General features: G+C 37.8%; 1 protein-coding gene across 2 annotated transcripts; it reads right to left on the reverse strand.

Annotated features, from left to right (window-relative positions):
• Positions 1-26: 26 nt before the first annotated feature.
• On the reverse strand, positions 27-23,820 carry LOC127440666 (PAX-interacting protein 1-like). 2 transcript variants are annotated; one of them, XR_007897173.1, is made up of 22 exons: positions 23,645-23,820; positions 22,878-23,012; positions 22,643-22,686; positions 22,373-22,436; positions 22,164-22,274; positions 20,847-21,479; positions 18,774-19,644; positions 18,435-18,529; positions 15,629-15,721; positions 15,334-15,471; positions 15,067-15,188; positions 13,544-13,728; positions 13,388-13,431; positions 13,150-13,217; positions 12,578-12,680; positions 10,964-11,132; positions 8,757-8,857; positions 8,380-8,514; positions 6,477-6,552; positions 5,884-5,948; positions 5,668-5,744; positions 27-677 (listed from the first exon to the last, which is right to left on the reverse strand). XR_007897173.1 is itself a non-coding variant. In XM_051697391.1 (21 exons), the coding sequence occupies exons 1-21, from the start codon at positions 23,723-23,725 to the stop codon at positions 5,733-5,735; spliced, it is 3,345 nt and encodes a 1,114-aa protein (XP_051553351.1). In that variant the 5' UTR covers positions 23,726-23,820; the 3' UTR covers positions 684-5,732. The 2 variants fall into 2 exon arrangements, 1 of the variants encoding a protein (XP_051553351.1); XM_051697391.1 differs by lacking the exon at positions 27-677 and having other exon boundaries at positions 684-5,744.
• Positions 23,821-24,043: the final 223 nt, after the last annotated feature.

Here is a 24,043-nt window from a genome sequence, read left to right on the forward strand (position 1 = left end):
TTATTTGTTAAGACAGAAAAAGCTGAAGGAATTCAAAACAAACATTACATCACGCTCGGCTCTCTTGCACTCATGTAAACCTGTTTAACCTTGAAGCTCAAGGCCAGACCTTACCAAACAACTTGAAAACAATGATACCAGCACTTCCGGCCCTGAGATCTACAATATTCTGCTGCAGAAGGCAGCACTGGCCTGCACTTACTAAGTACAGCATTTTCAGTTAATAAGAACATTCAGTATTCACCTTAAGTTCAGAAAATAAATTGGATGGGCTTTTAAATTATTAAAAAAATAATATGAGGGGCCTGGGTAGCTCAGCGAGTATTTATGCTGACTACCACCCCTGGAGTCGTGAGTTCGAATCCAGGGCATGTTGAGTGACTCCAGCCAGGTCTCCTAAGCAACCAAATTGGCCCGGTTGCTAGGGAGGGTAGAGTCACATGGGGTAACCTCCTCGTGGTCACGATTAGTGGTTCTTGCTCTCAATGGGGCACGTGGTAAGTTGTGCGTGGATCGTGGAGAGTAGCATGAGCCTCCAGTGCTGTGGTTCTCTGCGGTGTCATGCACAACAAGCTGTCTCAGAAGCGGAGGCAACTGAGACTTGTCCTCTGCCACCCGGATTGAGGTGAGTAACCGCGCCACCACAAGGACCTACTAAGTAGTGGGGATTGGGCATTCTAAATTGGGGAGAAAAGGGGATTAAAAAAAAAATTATAATAATAATTTGAAGTTTATTTCATTGTACCGTCATATTTGTTGTAATCATGCACATTTGTAGAGGTGCATTCTTGTATTTGTGCAGTAATTGCACCTCATGGTTTTAGATACTTTAGTGCATGGACTTTTGTGTTTGTTGTAAAACATTATCGACTAAGTAATTTGTAAGCAACTGAAAAAAAATGTTTTAGCACACTATTTGTAGCCAAAGTACACATAGTAATAAAAACACTCTGTAACATTTTATAATAAGATTGTATGGTAACACTTTACAATAAGGTAATTTACCTATTACGGTTTTCCAAATATTACCTTTCATGTAGTGTGTTATATAGCTGTTTGTGACTATAAAAAAAGTCTGCAAAGTTAAAAAAAAAAATAAATAAAATTGTTAGTTATTGACTCCCAAAAGAAAGAACCGATTCTTAACACCTGAAACGAGTCATTAGTAATTCCAGACTTCCTGTACTAACTTACATAATTTGGTAACAAAAAACCTGCCTCTGGTCTTCATTGGCTGCTCGCGAACAGCTTTGACCCGCCCTCAAACACTACACTAAGCGGTAGACCAGTCACAACAGACTGGGACATCTGACCAATCAGAGCAGAGTAGGCTCTCTGAAAGGAGGAGTTTAGAATGAATCCTTTAGAACGGATCATTGAACAAGTCATTTTTGACACTGGGAAAAAAAAAATAATGCTGCAATTTAAATTATGAGCAAATGAAAGTATTTTTTGACCTTGGATGCATGTAAATCTATTGTATGAGACCTTTAAAACAAAATTAGGCACGTTTAAAAACCATAATAGGTGCTCTTTAACATAGTTAACAACATTAGTTAACATGAACTAACAATGAACAATACTTAAGCATTTATTAATCTTAGTTAATGTTACTTTCAACATATACTAATACATATTTAAAATCAAAGGTTGTATTAGTTAGCATTAGTTAATGCACTATGAACTAACAATGAACAATTGTAGGGCACAATGGGGCTAAAGGGCTCCACTGATTTTATTTTCTCCCAAAACTCTAAATAGCAACAAAAACTACCACAGCTCTTTCCTAAACACCTGCTTGTCACTATGCACTGCAAAATGTTCCTGATCCATGAGATCGTTGCGTGTGGTCTAAAAGTTGATTTTGAGGCAATTTGATCTAATTTTAATATTTTTTTAAATGTTGCAAATTTATGTAGCTAATGAAAATCCCTGAAATTAACATTTATTTTGAAACAAAATACTTAATTGTCATTTTCAATTATGTTCAAGGTGATTATATAAAAATAAAAAAAATTACAATAAGTGAAAGGATAGTATTTGGGGTAAAAAGCCCCCCTGTTGCAGGGGCTAAAGGCCCCTATTTAAAGTGGAGGGAACAGATTTGTTATGAAAAATGTTCAAAGTGGCCTCACTTTGGCTCATCCAACCATAATAGAGATTAGTTTGTTTATAGAATAATTGACATGTAATGAAATGCCAAATAAAGGATCATGGCAAAAAAAAAAAAAAAAAATTAATGGTTGACTTTTTTCTGAAGTAGCTATTTTGAGTAAGCATCATCTTAATTTGTTACTCAAAAAAGCATCTTGGTGTCTCAAAATTATTTGCATTATAGTTGACAAATTTTGCACTATTAACTATTGCCCCTATATCTACAAGATATCACTTTAAACCCCCTAGAGGCCTTTTACCCCAGGTGTGGGGTAAAAGGCTCCTTCACCACCTTATTATTTGTATTTTTTTTTACTTAATTTTAATCAAAACAACCATCTGTTATTATTTCTTTTCACACAAATTATGTTGCTCCATCAATATTCAATACAATTTTTTTTTTTTTTATTTACATTGATACAATCTGTGACCATGAAAAAAGCTAAATTTCCTTGTACCATTTTTTTATTAACTAAATTGAACAAAGATTAATAAATGATGCATCAAATATTTTGTTAATTGTTTGTTCATGATACCTAATGCATTAACTAATGTTAACGAATGGAACTTAATGGAACCTTAATGTAAAACGTTACCGGTTCTTTTTGTTAACATAAGTCAATGCATTAGGTATCATGAACTAACAAAGCACAATATGTTTCAAAGCATTATGAAAATTCTATTGTTCGTTTTTAGTTAATCTTACTTCATAATGCATTTAAAAATGTTAACGTAAAACTTTTAATTGACATTAACCAATATTAATAAGTGCTGTTAAATTGTTCATTGTTAGTTTCTGTTAAGTACCTAGTACTTAATGTAAAGAAAATACAACCGTATTGTAGTGTTAACAGCCAGTCAGTATGCGTTTGGATCAAATCACATTCATACACCTCACTGTAAACAAGTAGGCCTATGCTGGAAATCGTCCTGTCTTACCAAAGTAGCCCATTACCATTTGAGACATTTAAGTAAGAATTTCAGAAAGGATATATTGAGATATCAGAGATAAACTGAAGACGATGTCTTAAACAAAAGTCTTTAAAAATGGGTTTCAAAAGCCATTTAAGAACTATGTCTATGCCCCTTAGCGGTCTTTTCATCATATGAGACATGAAAGCAATTAATAGCTGATTGATGTAAGAGTCATATCTATTATGTGGACAGCAAAACTCCTGTGAGACAAATGATTGGCATTTCTATTAATTTGGACTTCTCCTCTGCGCTTAGATATGCATTACTTTTAATGCCAAGTTCAATTCAGTTTTAAAGAATTAATTTGGCGTACCTGTTCAGACACATGTAGTTGATAATAGTTGGTCAGCTGTTCTGAGGATTTCATCTGCCTTTGACCAATGTTTTATTGTTACCATTCACATGATAACCACTAGGAAAGGGCATTTGCAATGTTTAAAGTAAAATAAATCAGAGCATGTTTGAATTTGTCTAAATATTTTGATGAGATAATCCAGATTTGATCATTGTTTCTACAAATGTAAATTCAAATACAAATCATCAGCAATTTTGTCAGCACTTCTAAAATTCTACTAATTAGAATAGAAAACTGTCTGGACAAAGGAAAGCTCTACGTTTAATTCAATTCTCCTTTAAGGTCCTCCTTAAATTTGTAATTAGCCAGCTTTAATGAAAGATAATTAGCTCATATGCAAATTTTAAAATGACTGAATCCCTAAGAGTTGCATCTAATTAGCATGTAATTTGTGTATTATAATACATTTACCATTTAGAAGTGAGGAGTCCAAACGCTACAATGCTACAGAGAGGAGAAGTGTAATTAAAAGGCAAGTCCTTTAGCATTTAAGATTAATTATTGTGTCTCTTGGTGTTTTATGGGTACAAGAGCATCAACATCATAAATCTTTGAGGACATTAACAAACCAACAAGGAACTTGTGTAAGTTAATCAAAGATCTGGTCACTAATTTGCATTCTTAATTTACTGCAATTAACAAGAGCGTCAATTAGATGGGAAATTAAGAAAGCTAAAATATCCATTCAAGCTACTGCAATTTGTTTGAAATGAATGTTTGTAACCCTACTTATTTTACCTGTAGAACGAAAGGGAGCTTGAAGCACATACTTAAAATCCATGTTTATGTCTGTCAGTCAATTCTACTAGAGTTTAAAGGGTTAGTTCACCCAATAAGGAAAACTCTGTCATCATTTCCCAACCCGTATATCGCTCCGTAACAATTTTGACTTTCTTCCATGGAATACAAAAGCAATTTTGCCAAATTTTGACACTGCTTATTTTTCCATACAATAAAAGTGGTGACTGAGGCTGTCAATGCCTAACATTCTGCCCAATATCTCCTCTTGTGTCCCACGGAAGAAGTCAGTTTGAGGGTGAGCAAATGATGACAGAATAAAATGTTTTGGGTGAACTACTCTTTTAAAAACACAGCCCAAACTTAAGCAGCTAACAATGCTCTAAAGACATATTTGTGGCCATAGAGCCATATAAAATGCTAAACAGTAGTTTTCTAGGGAAAAATGGAGACAATGCTCAAAAAACTGGATTCAAGGTTTTTTTTAAAGGTAAAGAAGCACCTTTATGGATTACCAAGAGGTTTTGTGGAAGAGTAGGGTGTCCCGTACAGTTTCCAAAATAATTTTTCTAATGCAATAAGAAAAGGCTATCCTCAAAAACAAAAGATTTATGAAGACCGCACACAAAAACACACTAAGAAAGTATTCAAACAAAGAGCACGCCATCTGAACACAAGGCCTGACTCATGACATTTTCACACTAGCAAGGGTGAACCAGCGCACTGAGTGTACCACCTATTGTCTCCCCAGTTGCATTTCTAGCACATGACCTTGGCTGCGCAAGTTTTAATTTATCCAATTATAGAGGGCATTACTGCCAGCTCCTCTCCACAACCCAGCTCAGGAGCCAAGGGATCACTCCAGGCGAACTGTCTGACAGCACACAATTGCCTTCCACCGGTAAGTACTCTAACACTTCATTAGCATTTAATTGAATTTTGTCTATCAGGAATAATGCTTTTAAGAGAAGAATGCCTCAATAAGAACAGAGCACTATGTGTACTCCCAAAAGCATCAGTGAAAAGAGATGATTAGGAGCCTTTGTGTAAATACATTTCGTGACCTGCCAAACTGTGTGGTTCGTCCACTTTTCACTATTACTACTCAACGTTGGAATAGACCTTAGCAAGGTGCGTATATAAGAATTAGATAGCACATATATATATATATATATATCAGATTGACAGTAAGAGGTCACTTTCAATATTTAAAATTACAAATCAAATTCAGATTTTATTCCAAAATCATAAAAGGAGCAGACATTTATCACAGTAAAAACATAGCTTTGCCTTAATTTAAACAATCATTACAAATAACAGTAATTAATTTATGATCACTGTTACTTGGTTTACAAAACTGGTAACAAATGATTTATTCATCAGGTAATAAAATACAAACATTGAAATTTAACATATTGACTGTACACTAAAATTTAACACTTAACCTTTAGTGTTGATCAGGAATAGGGCACCAGCAGAACCATATATCCCTCATGTCCTTAGAAGGACATTATGTAAATTTATATGTGAGATTGTTAAGGAGAACAATAAACACCCAAAAAAACAATAAAAAATGAGATCTAGATGACTACGTAAGATCACAGTGCACTGAAAACCAAAACATATTTAAAAATGTTCATTTGTTGTTTTGTTTTTAAAGGATATGATTCATAGTCCAAGGTCTGAGTCAACACACCCGTCAATATGAGCTCAGCATTGTGCACATCTAAAATACAAAAAGACAGAAATGGAGGGTTAAGATTTATTTTAGTCAGAAAAAAAAAAAAAAAAAAAATACAAATCTCTAAATTATCTTGGAAATATATATACACACATGCATTCCCACGAACTTTCCTTAAGCTGGCGTCACACTAGTGGACTCAAAACAACTCTATTTTGGCCGAGAGTGTAACACATGCGGACTGTTTTACGGAGATCTCACTCCCTTCAGTCAGAGGTTTGACACACTTGCCGATTAAGAATGGTGGAGGGGTGACAGAACTATTTTTTGGTCATGTTGGTTTCTTTTTTTCCTGTTAATGGAACAATTAAATCAGCAGGGAGTCCCGACAGTCAAGGGATTTACGACCTCCCGCTGGCAGACGCTGATGCGTGCTTCGTCTCCCTCCACCTGGCCTGCGATTATGTAAATGAAGCTCACACCTGAAAATTGCTGGGGAAAAAATCAGCTAGTGTGGCACCGGCTTTACTCTACAGGTTTTGATTTAGGAACTGGACTTGTGTGCACTCTTACCAATGTTTTTCACGAAGTACTCTCGGCACAGATGCTGGTCATTCTCACAGGATATTAGAATGATCTCTGGTAAATTCTAGCACAAACATGGATGAAAGTACATCAATTTAGGATTACACATACAAACACCAACAGAAGTGACTCGAGCATAACTATTAAGAAGTTTGGGAAAAAAATGTACACTTTTAGTAACTTTTACTGATATTAGAGATATGTTAAGCATTATATACTGTGGATTAAAGGAATATTCCGGGTTCAATGCAATTTAAGCTCAATTGACAGCATTTGTGCCATAATATTGATTACCACAAAAATGTATTTTGACTCATCCCTCCTTTTCTTTAAAAAAAAAAAAAGCAAAAATCTAGGGGCCTGGGTAGCTCTACGAGTATTGACGCTCACTACCACCCCTGGAGTCGTGAGTTCGAATCCAGTGTGTGCTGAGTGACTCCAGCCAGGTCTCTTAAGCAACCAAATTGGCCCGGTTGCTAGGGAGGGTAGAGTCACATGGGGTAACCTCCTCGTGGTGGCGATTAGGGGTTCTTGCTCTCAATGGGGCATGTGGTAATTTGTGCGTGGATCGCGGAGATTAGCATGAGCCTCCAGTGCTGTGGTTCTCTGTGGTGTCATGCACAATGAGCCACGTGATAAGATGCGCGGATTGACTGTGTCAGAAGCGGAGGCAACTGAGACTTGTCCTCCGCCACCCGGATTGAGGTGAGTAACCACGCCACCACAAGGACCTAAGTAGTGGGAACTGGGCATTCCAAATTGGGAGAAAGAAAGGGATAAAAAATAATAATTTCTGGGTTCTAGTGAGGCACTTACAATGGAAGTGAATGAGGCCAATTTTTGAACATTGAAATACTCACTTTTTTTTTTTTTTTAAAGTATAGCCACAAGACATAAATGATATGCATGTAAACATGATTTCAGTGTGTGAAAATGAATTACTAACCTTTGCTGTGTAATGTTATAGCCAATTTTACAATCTTGTTACCATGACAATGTAATGTCACCAAACCCTTAAACCCTATTAAATTATAAGCTTCACCTTTTTGTGTTTATACCCTCCAAACATTGGCCACATTCACATTCATTGTCCCCATTCACTTCAATTGTAAGTGCATCACTGTAACCTCGACTATTGCTTTTTTTAAAAGGAGGAACTAGTCGAAAGTAATTTTTGTGTTAATCGACATTGTGCCACAAATGCTATCGATTAAGCTGAACTTGCTTTGAACCTGGAATATTCCTTTAAAATAGTTGATCTGACATGAATCTCATGCATACGTTGTCATATACTTATTATACAATGTTTGTTATAAAACACCTCAGACTGGATGAGCCAAGTTTGAGGCAAATAGATGCACAACTTATATTTTATAAATGGAAGAATTGTTTATTCTGATTTGTATTATTAATAAATGTAACTATTTATTGAACATTGATATCTTACCATATTGCAGTTTCTTCTATTTTATAAAAATCATTAAGCCATTAAAAGGCATGTGTTACAGTGATTTTACTGTGTTGTAGCTAACCTAACTACCTAACTGTGGTAAAAACACATGGCATAACATATTAATACTGAAACAACAAATACTAAGTTATTATACATCGTTACCACTTATTTTCCAAATATCTTTTTTTAGCAACTGCAAAAATTTGCAATGCACCTGTGGTTCTCTAAAATCCTTGAAACTCTCAAACACTACTTTAAAATTCATATCTATGCCTCAAAGTTATTATTCTAACCATGCAAAGAAACAAAAACAAATCAAAACCCAGGGACCAACTTTGTTATGTTAGAAGTAAATAGGTGAAAGAACTGAGTCTGGCACAGCAGGCTCATCAATACAACAGCCCACACACCCCTGTATCAGGGATCTGATTAGAGTACCTTGTTTTGCTTGTGCTCCATGATCTTGCGGAAGGAGGGCTGCTTGGAGAGCACTTTCCCTCCGGCGCTCTCCACTATTATTTTCATTGTGCTGAGGCTCGGACAGATTCCTGGAGTTATATAGAAATACTTTCCCTGTTGAAAGAAGAGAGAGACGACTGAACACACTTGTCAGCCAGACTGTTCTTTGTGACATCCAATTAGGCCAAATGTCAGAGCTGAGATACGCTGAAGGCCAGTTCTTTGGCCTACTGTTCTGCACAGTAACATAAACAACATTGTTTGTGTCTGTGAGTGAGAACGTGCACACACACACACACACTAAAATGGGGATGTGATGAAGTGGAAGGACTCCAAATATCCTCAGAGCACCTAACCTTGAAGAGTGGTGCTGCATGAGCTCTCTTCAGTGACTCCTCGAGACTGAAACAGAATAGCACCTCTGCTTCTGCATCTCGCAGCATGTAGCTCTGCTCGTCTGGACACAAAAGACATGCATGCACTGAATTAGGACTAAGAATGCTCAATATATCAGTGATCACATCAGTATCAACCAATACTCGTGTTCTTAAATAAATAAGGTTGGTCTGAACAGGCCAATATTTAATAGTAGAAAATATTAGAGCTTATATAAAGTACTAAATCTAGTCTAAAACTAAGATGTATAAATTAGTGTTTTTACACATTTATTTATTTGATCTGTTGCATCTATAAATGTAGATTGAAGTTTTTATTGGATAAAATATTACAAATATAGATGAATAGGTTACAAAAAGGTTCAATATGTTATCATTATTTAATGCATTAGCTATCATGAACTAACAATGAAAAGGTTTTTCAGCATTTACCAATCTTGTTTAACCTCGTGCGACCCTGCGTCTACATGTGTGGACTTTGTATTTTGGTTTCGCTATATGCAACGCATAACTTTAATGAATTAAAATCGACTGAATACTGTTAACAAGACTCTTCACTGTCATTTAAGGGTTAAACTTCTGGCGCACCATGTCTCATGACACAACAGCATGACGTTGATTTCCAGGAATAGCACCTACAGACGCAACGGCAACAAAAGTGCCTCTGGTAAGAAACCTCTACGTTTTTTGATTGAAAACTGTTTGGTTATAATGAGTAGCATCTCTAGTTTAGTTTGATATGGCGCTTTAAAAAAATCTAATAATTTTTCACACGTCAGCGTGCTGGTAAACATGAATTCCACATATGTGGAAAATGGGACCATTTTCCCCTCTAATGTTGAAAAAACATCTGTGGGTCATTTAGCTTCATTTTAATATAAATTGTTATATTTTATTTTGTTATCACTGTACATTAAGTTTCTATTAATTAACAATAGTAAATGCATTCCTAAATTATTTATAATGCATTTTCACATTGAGAATAAATGTATTCATGCAAAAGCTGAAAGATTTTGCATTCAGAGGCTTTATATGGAGTTAGGATGAAAATAAGGTGCATTTCTAAATGTTCTGAGACCAGTGCAGACAGACAGCACACTGGAGATTAAATAATTCACTAAATAGAAAGCAAGGGTACATCCTATAACTTTCGATGCAGCTAAGTGCATTCACTCCTAAAATCCAATCAAAAGTCCAGTTTCAGGCTGCAGATGATGTTTGGACCACTCAACATGTTTAGCAAACATGGGAAAATGATAATCAGCACATAGATTCAGAATTGTATAATGCAAAATTTTATTTTAACATGGTTGGCAGTGATTTGATGATGCTGGCCATAACTTTTAATACAAATTATTTATTCAGCTTTATAGAAAATCAGCTGTGATGTCTGTAACGTCTAAAAAAAAAAAAAAAAAAATAACCAACACTCCTGGACACATAATAAACTATTTGATGAACAAAATCTGACTTTCTATAGCTTGGTATTACTTAAAATTTCACAACTTAGTCCCGCTGTCCACATATGTGGACATCAATTTTTAGTAAAACTATCTGCTCTAGAATTATTTTTTTAAATATTATTTTGCTTGTTTATTAGGTGCAACTAGTTACAAATCAAAAAGGGAAATGGAAAATGCACACAGCAGTCACACAGAGGTCTTAGGAGGTTCATGGTCATTTATAAATCAACTACTGTTCACTGTTAGTTCATGTTAGCTGATAAAGCATTAACATATGTTAATGTATACAACTTTTAATGTAGAAATTACTTGATAACCTCAAATTAACATCAACCTAAATTTATGCTTTTTTGGCAAATTGCAAATTGTTAGATCACGTTAACTATTGCATTCAACTAATTTTAATATGTAGACTTATGATATCAGCCAACATACAGGTTATCAGCCAAAATTTTAAATTAAGATATCGGTGCATCCCTGGTTGGCACAGATTACTTTGATTGTTCTTCCATTGAGACTGCCCGGGCACCAAAGAACCAGCTAAAAATCAATTTCATGCTTTTATTAAATAATATTAATATTTAATTTATTTATTCCTAAATGTTCCTGGCTGGGATATGAAACACGCTCTTCAGAGCCACCACACATCAGTCAGAATTGATTGAAACCTAAATTAGACTTCCAACTGGTAATACACTGACTCACCAACAAATTTCTGGCTTTTCCAACTTTCCTCCAGCCACTCTGAGGTGACTATGTGCTTAACTACAGAAATGGCAGTGAGGAACTTCACCGTTCTCATCACTTTGTTAGCCACCAGATGAGTGCACTTTTGAGTGCTGTCAGCCACTTCCCCTCCAAGATCATACAACTTCTGCAGCCAAGGAGAGAGAGGGAGAGAGATGATAAAGAGAGGATAAAAGGGATGTAGGGGAGGGTGAGCAGAACACCTTAAGGGTTACCAACTGAAGCATGTCTGAAATAAGCAACATACAGTACTGTGCAAAAGTCTTAGGCACATAAGATGCTTCACAAAACATTTGTCTTAAGATGGTTATTTATATTTTCCTTTTTTTTTTCCTCTCTCTTTTCTCCCTAATTAGGAATGCCCAGTTCCCAATGTGCTTTTAAATCCTCATGGTCACGTAGTAATTTGCCTCAATCCGGGTGGCAGAGGATGAATCCCAGCTGCCTCCGCGTCTGAGACCGTCAACCCGCGCATCTCATCACGTGGCTTGTTGAGCGCGTTGCCACGGAGACATAGCGCGTGTGGAGGCTTCACGCCATCCACCGCGGCATCCTAGCTCAACTCACCACGCGCCCCACCGAGAACGAACCACATTATTGTGACCACGAGGAGGTTACCCCATGTGACTCTACCCTCCCTAGCAACCGGGCCAATTTGGCTGCTTAGGAAGCCTGGCTGGAGTCACTCAGCACGCCCTGGGATTCGAACTAGCGAACTCCAGGGGTGGTAGCCAGCGTATTGTTATTTATATTTTCAGCTTTAGTGTATCAATAGGAAATATACATTTTAGACTCCCAAACATTTATTTTGCAAATAGATTAGAAGAACAGGGAACCCTGCAACAGATGGCATGGTCCCCACAGAGCCCCCCACTGAATATTGAGTCAGTCTGGTATTACAAGAAGAGACCGAAGCAATTGAGACAGCCGAAATAGATAGAAGAACTGTGGCACATTCTCCAAGAAGCTTGGAACATCCTATCTGCCAACAACCAAGAAAAACTGTTTCCATGTGAACCTAGGAGAATTGGTGCTGTTTTGAAAGCAAAGGTGGCCACACTAAATATTGATTTAGCTTTTTTTTATGTTTACTGGACTTTGTATGATGTTAATTGATAAATGAAAACTATTTATGGCATTATTTTAGAAGATATCCTCACTAAGCAATATTTTTCCCAAGTGCCTAAAACTTTTGCACAGTACTGTATTTCTCAGCACTCTTGAACAGTTCAGAGGAAATGAGCTCTTAATATATGACAATTCTTCAAACAAGTTCATTTTCAGAGCTTTCCAGCAGTCTCGAGAGCTGAGAGCTGACAGCTACAGCAGAGAATGCATGCAGATGTGGTTCTGTATAGGTCCATTTGTGTTTCAAGATGGACAGAGGTCCGGTGACATTTAATGGAACTTCCTTAACCTAGGATCCTAAATCCCCCGTAGTGAGCAATCCTAATGCAACAGTGGCAACGAACGACTCCCCAAGATGTTATATAAATGGAATGGACTCCATCTTGAAGGTCAGCTAGGTCAAGGTGTCATTACTTTGAAGGAAGGGAGAATGTGTTTAGTTACCTTAATGTACTGCTGAGACTGCAGGGGTTCAAAACCTGTGAAAAGCACGTAAGGAGTGGACTCAAGCGGAAGCTTTTTAGTAGGTTTTGGCAACTCTTCAAGCCTGCAAACGAAGAAAGCAACAATGATTTCTGACATTTGAATTGGTCCACTTTTATCTCTAAAAGTTCTCCATGTTTTTGTGGACTTAAAGGTGTACAGTTTTTTTTCCCCTCATAAATTTCTTTTATACCTAAATAAATAAATTGTACTTATGAAAAATATTAAAATATGCTTAAGCAGAACTGTGAAGAGTACAATCATATCAGAAGGCTAATAAAAGCTGATTTATTTCAAATGAGATCACATAACTTGTTGAATTCTGCTTGCTTCATCTTAACAGTAACTCCCCTATTATCTAACTTTTTTAAATAAATAAGAAACTAATCATGGCTTGCAGGGAGAACAACGGAAATGCCACAAGCCAGATTCAAACTTACATTGCCCACATGAGCAACATGGCTAAAAATGTCAGAACATGTGCACTAATCACTGGACTATGGCTCTAACAATCTTTTACTGTTTGAACTCACTTGGGTTTCTTGTTGGGCGGTTGCGAGACAGCATCATTCGGTTTCTGTTTCTGCTGCAGACGAAAGCTCTGTGAGAGGCAACAACAACACAAAAATGACTGTTAGAAAAAGATCCAAACATACACCTCTGCCCAGACATGCTATTTCATGTGGATTCATTGAGGACTTTCACTGCAAGACTCAAGCATCACATTCAAGAAAGAGCAATCAGAGTGTATCCGTGTGAGTGCCCACTCACCGCCAACGCCTCCGGTGAGATCTTCACGGGAATGCGCCAGGCACCTGACCACAAAACGACATTACGTTATGATGAACCTCCTCAACAGCCAGCTCTAACATCAAGTCAACTCAAAATCTCAAAGTTACAATGCTGATATTTGGTGGGAGGACTTACTCAGAAGATTGTGCACAAGATGTGTGTTGGGTGCAAGTGGATCAGGCAAATTAAATTGAGAGTATCTGCTGTGCAGAATTTGCCGCAGAGCTTCAAAGTTCCCTAGAAGGATGTCACACAGCCATTGGGCGTTTACACATGGGATCCTCCACTCCTTTGCCTTCTCATATTTCAGCCCACTTGGTCTGATGGCATTGACAAAGGGGGGCATAGCACATTAGCAAGACTAATTAAAAAGACAGACTTGCCTGCTAAATCTCCAGAAAGATCTTAAAACAATTTCTGTGCTGTTCGTTATATATTTGTTACAATGTTTAGAATCACTTCTTTAATAACTACTTTTGCCAAATTGGCAAGCAAAATACCCCTGGAAGGGAATTCAAGTTGAATCTGTTTTGGGACAGACAATGCAATACACAAAAAGCACTGACTTGCGGCACTAAAAGAACAGAGAAAGCTTTAAAGGGATAGTTCTCCCACAAATGAAAATGTTCTCATCATTTACTCACCCTCATGCCATCCCAGACGTGTATGACTTTCTTTCATCTGCTGAACATTAAATGAAGATTTTTAGAAGAATATTTCAGCTCTTTAGGTCCATACAATGCAAGTGAATGGGTGCCAAAAGTTTCATGCTCCTAAAAGCACATAAAGGATTCATAAAGGTAATCCACATGACTCCAGTGCTTTAATCAATGTCTTCAGAAGTGATATGATAGGTGTGAAACAGACCAGTATTTAAGTCCTTTTTCCTAGAAATTCTTCTCCCTGCCCAGTAGGTGGCGATATGCATGAAGAATGTGAATCACCAAACACACAAGAAGAAGAATGTGAACGTTAAAGTGGAGACTGACTGAGAAGGGAGTGAAAAAGGACTTAAATATTGATGTTTCTCACCTGCACCTATCATAACGCTTCAGAAGACATCCACTGAAGTCTTACAGATTACTTTTATGCTGACTTGTGTGATTTTTAGAGCTTTAAAATTTTGGCACCCATTTACTTGCATTGTATGGACCAAAAGAGCGGAGAAATTCTACTAAAAATCTTCATTTGAGTTCAGCAGATGAAATAAAGTCACACACATCTGGGATGGCATAAGGGTGAGTAAATGATGAGAGAATTTTCATTTTTGGGTGAACTATTCTTTTAAAAAAAAAAAAAAAAAGAATGGGTCTACAGCATTTTAGTACGACAACCCATCAAAGCATAGCAATTGTATTGTTTACAATGAGCTGTCATATTGAGAAAATAAAAAAATAAAAAAAACCAACCTTAGGCTGTAAAGAAAGCATTTAACGGTTTCTAAAGAAAGGGATTTTAACTCTTTTCAAGCAGCACTTTCTACTGCCGTTTTGATTTTAATGAAAGGGTCCTTCACAACTGCCAAAATCTCTTTCAATGTTTTATAGATTTCTTCTATCCAACCAGTTTTAATCAAGAGACCGGTCTCAGTCTAACAGACTTTAAACAAAAAAGGCAAACAAAAGAAGGCAAAATCAGGAGAGTGCACTTGTTCTTACTCTTTACAGATGAGCACAGTGTTGCTTCGACACAGATATCCTGTGTATCGGGCTCCTGCTAGATAGGCCATGAGCTTCAAATCGTCACGATCACTGTCTACGAATCCCGTCACAGAAATAATCTGAGTTACAACAAATCCACAACACAAAATCAGATGTTGACCAAAAATTAATGTATATCACTACACAAATGTATCAAAATAAACAGGGTGAGTATATGTTGAACTCTCATACACAGCTCCTGAAAGAGAAAGGGCTGGTTCTTACATGCTGCGAGCAGGGCTTGGCCCCTGGAGGGAAGTTGAAGGGAAGATGAAGGGTCCTGTGAGGTGGGACCATCCTCTTCTTCTTTAGAACAGTGTTAAGCCAGTGAGCCGTCACACAACGCTTGCCCTCTCTTAGAGCCTGGCAACAACAAATGTAACTCCTTTATAAAGACTTAAAAGCACTCATCACTATTAGGACCAAATACACAAAAACCCTGTATACAGGATGGGTATGATAGGGAGTTGACAAGGATAATGTATGTTCCATTTCATAACAGCTTAGTTTATATGCTTACCTGGACATACATGTTGCTGACTTGACTCTCACAAAGTAAATGAGTGCAGCGACTGAGAGTGGAGTCCACAGTCCCTCCATATGCCTGAAGGATCTGTGTGCAAAATAACAATTTCTCATATGCATTCTGTGAAGGGGTGGATTTCAGACCTGTACCTTCTTAGTGATATTCAGAATTACTACTTAATCACGTGTTTAATTAACTTGTGTAATCCACCACATTCTGTTAAAGTCACCGATTAATTTCATTCATTCATTCATTTTCCTGACATTTGCTTTGTTTGAATAGAATTGTTGTGATAGGGACCAAGGCAGTCACAAGGAGAATCACACCAAAGAGAAGGAATGCCATTCCCAAAAGATTCCCAAAATGTGCAAATAAAGTGTTTAAAAGCAATCATAAAAACAAGGTTACATAAAAAAAAAAAATTAAAAAAAGAAGAAAAACTACACCTGTTTTTGGTACTAAGAGCAGAATCAACTCCCCTTCCTATACAATGGAGGCCAGAGTATAGGCTATTGCACTCAAGCAGTACTAGCAACTTTGTCCATGTGCTCCAAACACTCATCATCTATTTAGTTTTTTCCCCCTAGTGGCACCTGGCTTAAATACAAAATTTTCCAGCCTTTGCCAATTGGAACATACTAAATAATACTAAATAATAAAATTAACCCTCACCTCCCTATTCTTAAATAAAATATCACTGAATAAATTCATAAGAACAAGAGATACATGAGAGTTAAATCACCAATTAATACAATAAATTGGTCAGATAACATTTGCAATAATTGACACATTAAAATCCCATGATGGAGATTCGCAGGCTCTCCATCACAACTGTTAATGGGAAAAACAACTGGCCAATGTGGTAGTTGTCTTTAACTTGTACTGACACATAGATGCATGGCATGATGCAAAGCAATAGTTTTGGGCTTTTGATTCCATATCAGAAACGCTCCATTCGCAGTCAGCCATGGTTAATTTATGCACAATATGCAGTAAGCAAAAGTGCTCAATAACAGGTGGGTTATCAAGATAAAATTAGAAGTATATGACTGGTCATTTGTAGGGCTGCAACTAACGATTATTTTGATAATCGACTAATCTAACGATTATTAGAACGATTATTCGACTATTCGGGCGATTATTGCAACGATTAATCATTAGCTCTTAACTGACTATTCAGCTTGTACATTGACTTAAAAGGTTGTAATAAATGTGCTTACTAATAATAGAGGACAAAATCATCTTTTAAAAATACCTCTAAATGACATTCATTGAATTAAAGGGGGGTGGGGGGGAATACTTTTTATGAAGTTTAATTCAGTAAAAAAGTCACTGCAAAAAGTCCTATTGTAATCAAGTGTTTTGTCTTGTTTTCCATTTAAAAATATCTAAAAATCCTTAAAACAAGATACAGTTACCTGATAAACAACATGTAATATATTTAGACTTGCTTTCAGAGAATGTATCTTGAATATAAGTGAATTTTGTATATAAGTGTATTTTTCACTTGTTTATACTTCTGCCAGTGCAGTAAAGATAAAATATACTTATATTCAAGATACATTCTCTGAAAGCAAGTCTAAATATCTTACATGTTGCTTCAAGTAAATGTATCTTGTTTTAAGGATTTTTAGATATTATAAAATATTAAAATATTTAATATATTCAACATTCTCAGACAACACATTTTTTTTTCAGCAGTATAGCTCCTTAAAGTTTTAAATATTCATATTGGAAAACAAGCCAAAACAACAACTTTGAATCCATCTTTCTCTCTCAAAAAACAAACTCTCTCTTCTTAATAGAGCTGCATATCACCGATTTTCTTCACGATAAGATACACACTGCAACACGTATTATGATTCACTTCGTGGCGAGCCATTACATTATAATCTAACTGAAGCAAGCGCCAGAGTGTCATCGGCTGGGTGCAGTTTCAATCTCTCCCCCTAAGATCGGGTCACTTCACAGGCCTCATTGAAGCGGTGCTGACCACACAGAGATATGCCAATTTCGGAGTTAGTACTTATTTACATGAACTGCTTCCCAATTATTTGAACTTTAATAAAGGTTGCATTAAAGATATAATGACAGGGTGTTTCCTTTAAAGATACTCTGATAGGCAAGTTTTGCTTCAGTGGAACAGCAACTCCGACTCCACTTATTCCACAATGAGAGTGCTTCTGTATTTAGTTATTTTGTTTAATTTCCTCATACTTTGCAATCTACATCACCTGAAGTTGTTTGGAAAGTTTGGAGTGCGTCTGGACTGCAAGCTGTTTTTTCTCCTCAATCAGGCATGAGATGCCATGCTCCTCTCGCGCGCCATCATTAGTTTCATATCTGATCTCATGTTACGTTAAATTAGATCAAACGTCTATTCGACAACAAAAAATATTGTCAACAATTTTTGTATTGTCGACGTTGTCGATAACGCTGAGTAATCATTTCAGCCCTAGTCATTTGATCTCAACATGACAGCACCCATGAGACAGACAAGCTACAATTATATAAGCTTTTATTAGGCTACTGAAATGAATACAGTCTTCTCATTAACACTCATGAGTGCACATGATTTAAAAATTACTAAGTGCACCTTTAATTTAAATAGCATAATCTTTGCCATTTACTGGGTTTTTTGTGATGGGCATGGGATGCTCCCTCACCTACTTTCCTGTTCTTCTAATCTTGGAACTGTCTTCTGCACACAGGTCCTAAATTTGGATATATCCCGCTAGTACTCAACAAAACATCTTTTCAACAGACCCATTACTAGCTGAGGTGAGGTGGACTCACTTACTCTTTTCCATGTAGCCAGTAACTGTTTATCAGCCATCTGCTCTGGATAGTCAGCAATGGCAAAGACACAGCCAACAAGGAATCCATCCTCAGGGACTAAATGACATAAATGCATCATATTGTTAAATTCCACTGCCATTTCTTGAGTCAGTCCATTCAGGAGCCACTGTTCCAGCTAGCTCAATTTTGCTTAGGCACTGGGTACATTGTTAAAAACTTACAGAAAAACTCATATGAGTGAAAACAAAAATGCATTGTCAAACAATAAGCATTATACCCAGAAAAAAATACAGGGCAGACAGACTGTGTGTTATCACTGATAAGCAGCCATTGCACTTACTCTCTTGGCCTGGCTCATGCCCAAACAGTTGGTGTGGCTGTGCAGGCATCAGTGGAAGTTGCAATGTGGTCTGGGTCTGATGTTGAGGAACCTGCTGGTTCTGATGCTGCAGTGGCTGCTGGTTTTGCAGATGTTGCTGCTGCTGCTGCATCTGTTGCAGTTGTTGTACGTGCTGCTGTTGAAGCTGCTGTTGAAGGAAATGCTGTTGCTGCTGCAAATGCTGTTGGTGCATCTGCTGCTGGTTTTGCTGTTGCTGCTGCTGGTTTTGCTGTTGTTGCTGCTGCTGCTGCTGCTGTTGTTGCTGCTGCTGCTGTTGTTGATGCTGCTGCTGCTGCTGCTGTTGTTGCTGCTGTTGTTGTAACTGCAATTGGAGCCTATGCTGCTGTTGTAACTGTTGCAACTGCTGCTGCAATGCATGTTGTTGCTGTGGCTGCAAGGGTGGTCTTGGGAGCTGCTGTGGTCGCATTTGTTGCTGTGGAAATGCATGTTGCTGCTGTTGTTGTGCATACATCTGCTGATGCATCTGCTGCTGTAGGAACTGATGAGATTGCTGAGGCATTTGAGGGAAGCCTTGCTGTGGCTGCTGTTGTGGTTGCTGCTGCGGCTGCTGATGGTGGTGCATCTGCATGACCTGCGGCTGAAGATGCATCATTGGATGCTGTTGTCCCATCTGTTGTGCGTGCTGTTGTTGTGGTAACTGATGCGACTGCTGATGTGACTGTTGCTGCTGCAATAATTGCTGCTGTGCTTCAGGTGGGAGTTGCTGCTGGGTCTTAACTGTATTAAAAAGAAGCTGGTTGGGAACACCAGGCTGGCCTTGATTTCCCAGGTGCTCCACACCTTTAGAGGTGGCTGAAAGACTCTGGAGGATCTGAATTTCAGACAAAGATGCAATTACACAGACATCAATAAAACAAGCTTCAGAGAATTAAAAGTATTTACCGTTTGCTGTACTAACATATAAGGGCGGCTGGTATTTCTAAAATCGTCTATCATGGAATGAGCAACTGTAATTGTATGTACGCCCACTAGAAGCCTACGGTCGGCTAAGGAACGTTGCCTTGTTGTTCCAACACAAAGAGGCAACAAAACACTTTCCCAGACTTTCGGCTTCATCGTACCACGTTGATGGAATGAACTTCCCAACTCCATCCGTGAAGCTGACTCACTTTCTGTCTTCAAAAATGGCTAAAAACACATCTTTTCCATGAGCACTTAACCAGTCACTAAAAAAACATTCTTGTGCACTTTAATCTGTTTTGAATACTACTATTCTGATGCTAGTGAAACTTTGTAATATGGCACTTTTTCGTACCACTGTCACCTTAAGATGAGTCGCTTATGTGTTCCGCTTTGGATAAAAGCGTCTGACAAATGAATAAATGTAAATGTCTTTCACATTAAAAGGCTGAAGTATGATTGTGTTTTTCATGCGACATACATTTCGTCATCAGCACAGTCTGCAGACTGTTCGCGTGCAGCCCTGCTTTTGTAATCTCACACACCTATTCACTATGTCATCTGCGTATGTGCCTGGAGTTCATTGTACTAACAAGTATCACGAAGCAGTCACAGTGTGCATGCATGGAACGCATTCATACAGGCTCACTGTCAATATAGTATAATATGAAAAGCTGGAACGTTTGATCATGCACAAGATGTAAAGGCACATGGAAAAACTAAGCATACCCTATCCTTAATGGTATGTATCAAGATATAGTTGCTGGAAATAATTAAAAAAAAAAAAACTTTTTAATTTACTGTTTAATCCAAAGGATTGAACACTCTAAATGAAAGGTACTTTATTTTGAGTAATCTCCACTTTGCATTGCCTAATGAACCCCTCCTATTAACATAAACATGCTCTGTATTTTCACATTCCTCCATGTTTCTTCATTGTCCCGCCCACTGATTGCCAACCTGACATGTCTACCACAGTATAAATAGTATGGCAGAAACTTTATCTCTTCCATCACACAGTTTATAACTTCATACCGCCCAGCCCTAATAACATAATACATAGAGCAATAATTCTAATGCTTTAGAAGTTACATTCATAACTATTACACTTACATGTGCCACATTGGAAGGCCGCGAGACCTGTTGTGTGTCTGTGTTGTTAGTAATGTTCCTAAGTGTCCTGGCAGCTGGATTCCATCCACCCAATATTTCGGATCTTTCCGCCCCTAGAGAGACACCTCCACCTGTGCCACCCATTCGAGCATCTGGTGGTCCAAAGCCTCCAGGTACAGGGGGAACATTGGCACAGAGATTGATCAGACCAGCTTCTTTGCCAGGCTGCAGTCGACGCTTGGCAGGGCCGGGCTGTGGCACCTCAGCTGGTGTCCAGTTCAGGTTTCGGTCCTCCTTCTCTGGGGACGAGTCATCAGAGTCATCGAACATCAACTCTGATTTCCGTTCAGGTTTCAGTGAGGGTAAACGCCTGCCTGCTGGGGAACCATCACGAGACGATGTAGGGCTGGAGCATCGGCTGCGAGGTGAGCGTCTATCGCTGTAGCTGCCGTCAGAACGTGAGCTCCTCTCATTTTCATACTCACTATCCTCTTCTTCTGGTGACTCGTATAATGTAAGTCGTGGATGATATGGAGACTCATCCTTCCTGTTCTTGTCTTTTACGGAGTCCAAAATCCATTCTGGGGTTACTATCTTAATGTTGCTATGCCGTAAAGCACACTCATACTTTGCCTGGAAAAGACAGAAAACCCCAAATGAAGGACACATTTTGGATTTATACCAGTATATCAATGTATGTTTGACAGACTAATGCTTAAATAGACAAATTCACGACCCCAAGGTACTGCAGTGACAATAACTTGATTTGCATGAAAGCAAACAGACCATTTTTCAATATTACGATGGGCTTGTTTTGAAAGGTTTCAACAGGCTTACCAGATGTTACAAATGTAATTTGTTTGATTACCAATGGGCAGAACTGCCTATAAAAAGCAAGCTCTAAAAACAGAGACGGTAAAGAAAGGGGCTATAAAAATGACCCTTTTCAGAATACAGCCCCCAGACACCACAGGCCTCAAAAATGGGGCCAATAAACACAGACCAGCAATCCAGCTCCATCCCTCAACTGATCAAACAGCAAACTTCCTACAGATGTAAACCTACAATGACTTGCAGCCAGCAGCTGTTAAAGGCACTCTATTAGCCATAAACTTTAACCGAGCATCTTATCATACCTCCCCCATTTTACTTTGGAGAAAGAATGGAGACCATAAGACATCGTGTTGATGCAATATGGAATTTCAGCACAAAGTATTCACTATTAGTAAAAAAAAACAACAGCCTTAACATGACTGACATGTAACTACCAGCAGGAAACACTGATTATGTACACTAGTAACGTTTACAGGCACTTACCCCTTTTGGTTCAGGCACAACCAGATGGGTGCACTTCTTGTTGAAGTGGAGCTGACAGTCTCCTCCATAAAATGTAATAAAGGCCCAAAGTGGGTTGAGATCCTCTGACAGCTTTAAAAAGGACATGATTGGTAAACACTGTGATCAAACCTGTTGTCTAACACTGAAAGATGGCAATATACAGATTGAAATATGCAGAAGGAACTTACGTGTGGCAGACAAGCTGTAACACCAAAGAATACTTGTCCTGACTCTGGGGAAAATCCTGTAACACTGATTCATTAAGAGTCAAGAAGATAAAAATATGAAAAAGCATGAATCTAATTAATCAATCATCATAACTTTCTTCAGATAAAAAAAAAAATCCTAAATTATTATTTCATAAATTTACATGAATATGTTGATGGTAAAGCAGATAAAACATGCAAAAACACTAGCACAACTGTGGATATTCACACCAATGAATAACGAAAGGATACGGTAGCAGGTCTCCACATTTTACAGACAGTATCACCCAACTTGGCTGAAACAGAAGGTATTAAATGTTTATTTGGCAATTGAAAAATGTCCATTTCAATATTACATACAACATATTCAGTAAAGGTAAGTGATTGCATTCTAATAAGGGCAGGTGATGTTTGTAAAAGTGGCTTTGTATTGGCAAAGTCTAAATGTCTAGCTTCAAAACCATTCCATGCATTACTGTGTGCTTACCTTCACAACAGGCAAGTCAAAGACCTCTCTGGACTCCCCAACCTCTGGATTGTCTCCATCTTCAGCTATAATATGTGTGGCGAGGGCATTGTAAGACACTTCCTTTCCTTTCCCAGCTTTCAGGAGTTGTACAACCTATTAGTGAACGTCAACAAGTAATCATCAAGTCATAATCACAAAACAGAATCTGTGATCTTAGTTGATGTGAGCTCTTAATGGATTAACAAAGACAACTGGAACCCTAGACAAGAAGACAACAACAATTTAAACACCAAGCATGACATGACAAATGAGAGTAAGGATTTATAATAAAGCCAAATGAGACATTATGGTCAACACAGAAGAGGGGAATACAAGTTTATTTGGCTTTTTTAACAGCCAAGCTACCTTTCTAAGAGATTACACCACTTTTATGGAACGATCTTTCACACACGCCTATATTCAAACGCAAATAAATCGCTAACACAACTCAAAGATGAGCCAGAAGTTAAATCAGACGCATTGTTGTCAGTGATTGGAGTAGCTAGGCTAACAGCTGCTAATAGGGAGGACACAGTACATACAAGTGTGGGCTGCCTGAATATTGAAAAGCCAAATATGATCGGAAATAACCCCTAATTTAGCCAGTCCAAAGAGATCCTCTATTCTCAGCCATGCTATGAGTGGAAGTGTGTTTCTGTGGGTTAGCCTTCATGCTAACAGCGGTCATAGAGCCACTATTAGCCAACAGGTTAACTGAATAGCTTCCAGTTTGACTAAAAATGTACCTTCTGATCAATGTCTCCCACCACGTAGAACTTCACGTCCTTGAAAAGCTCTTCCGGTACTTTTAAGTCGTCTTCCGACATTGTTTTGACTGCTTTAAATCTATTTACAGCAGAAAGTAAGCATTACGAGGCTGTCAAATAAGCACACAACCAGCCTCACACAGAATTGGCTCGTAGCAAAGGGGTAGAGAAAGCGCCAAAGAGGAGTCGGCGGGCTTTGGACGCTAACATATCTTTTATGGGGGAGGTTAAATCGTTTACATTAAGAGGTCTGGTAAATATATGAAAAACTCAATTAACATGTGTGTATATATATATATATATATATATATATATATATATATATATATATATATATATATATATATTCTTATGCAGATTGTTATCATATTACCAGAT

The sequence above is a fragment of the Myxocyprinus asiaticus genome, chromosome 5 (assembly GCF_019703515.2).
Source record: "Myxocyprinus asiaticus isolate MX2 ecotype Aquarium Trade chromosome 5, UBuf_Myxa_2, whole genome shotgun sequence".
NCBI lineage: Eukaryota > Metazoa > Chordata > Actinopteri > Cypriniformes > Catostomidae > Myxocyprinus > Myxocyprinus asiaticus.

Excerpts from the sequence above, each read along its gene's own strand:
- LOC127440666 (XM_051697391.1), bottom strand. The coding sequence starts at position 23,725 with ATGTCGGAAGACGACTTAAAAGTACCGGAAGAGCTTTTCAAGGACGTG. Across the intron at positions 19,645-20,846 it reads GGCCTTCCAATGTGGCACAT|ATCCTCCAGAGTCTTTCAGC; the intron begins GTAAGTGTAATA and ends TCTGAAATTCAG. Across the intron at positions 15,722-18,434 it reads TACTGGCTACATGGAAAAGA|ATCCTTCAGGCATATGGAGG; the intron begins GTAAGTGAGTCC and ends TTTTGCACACAG.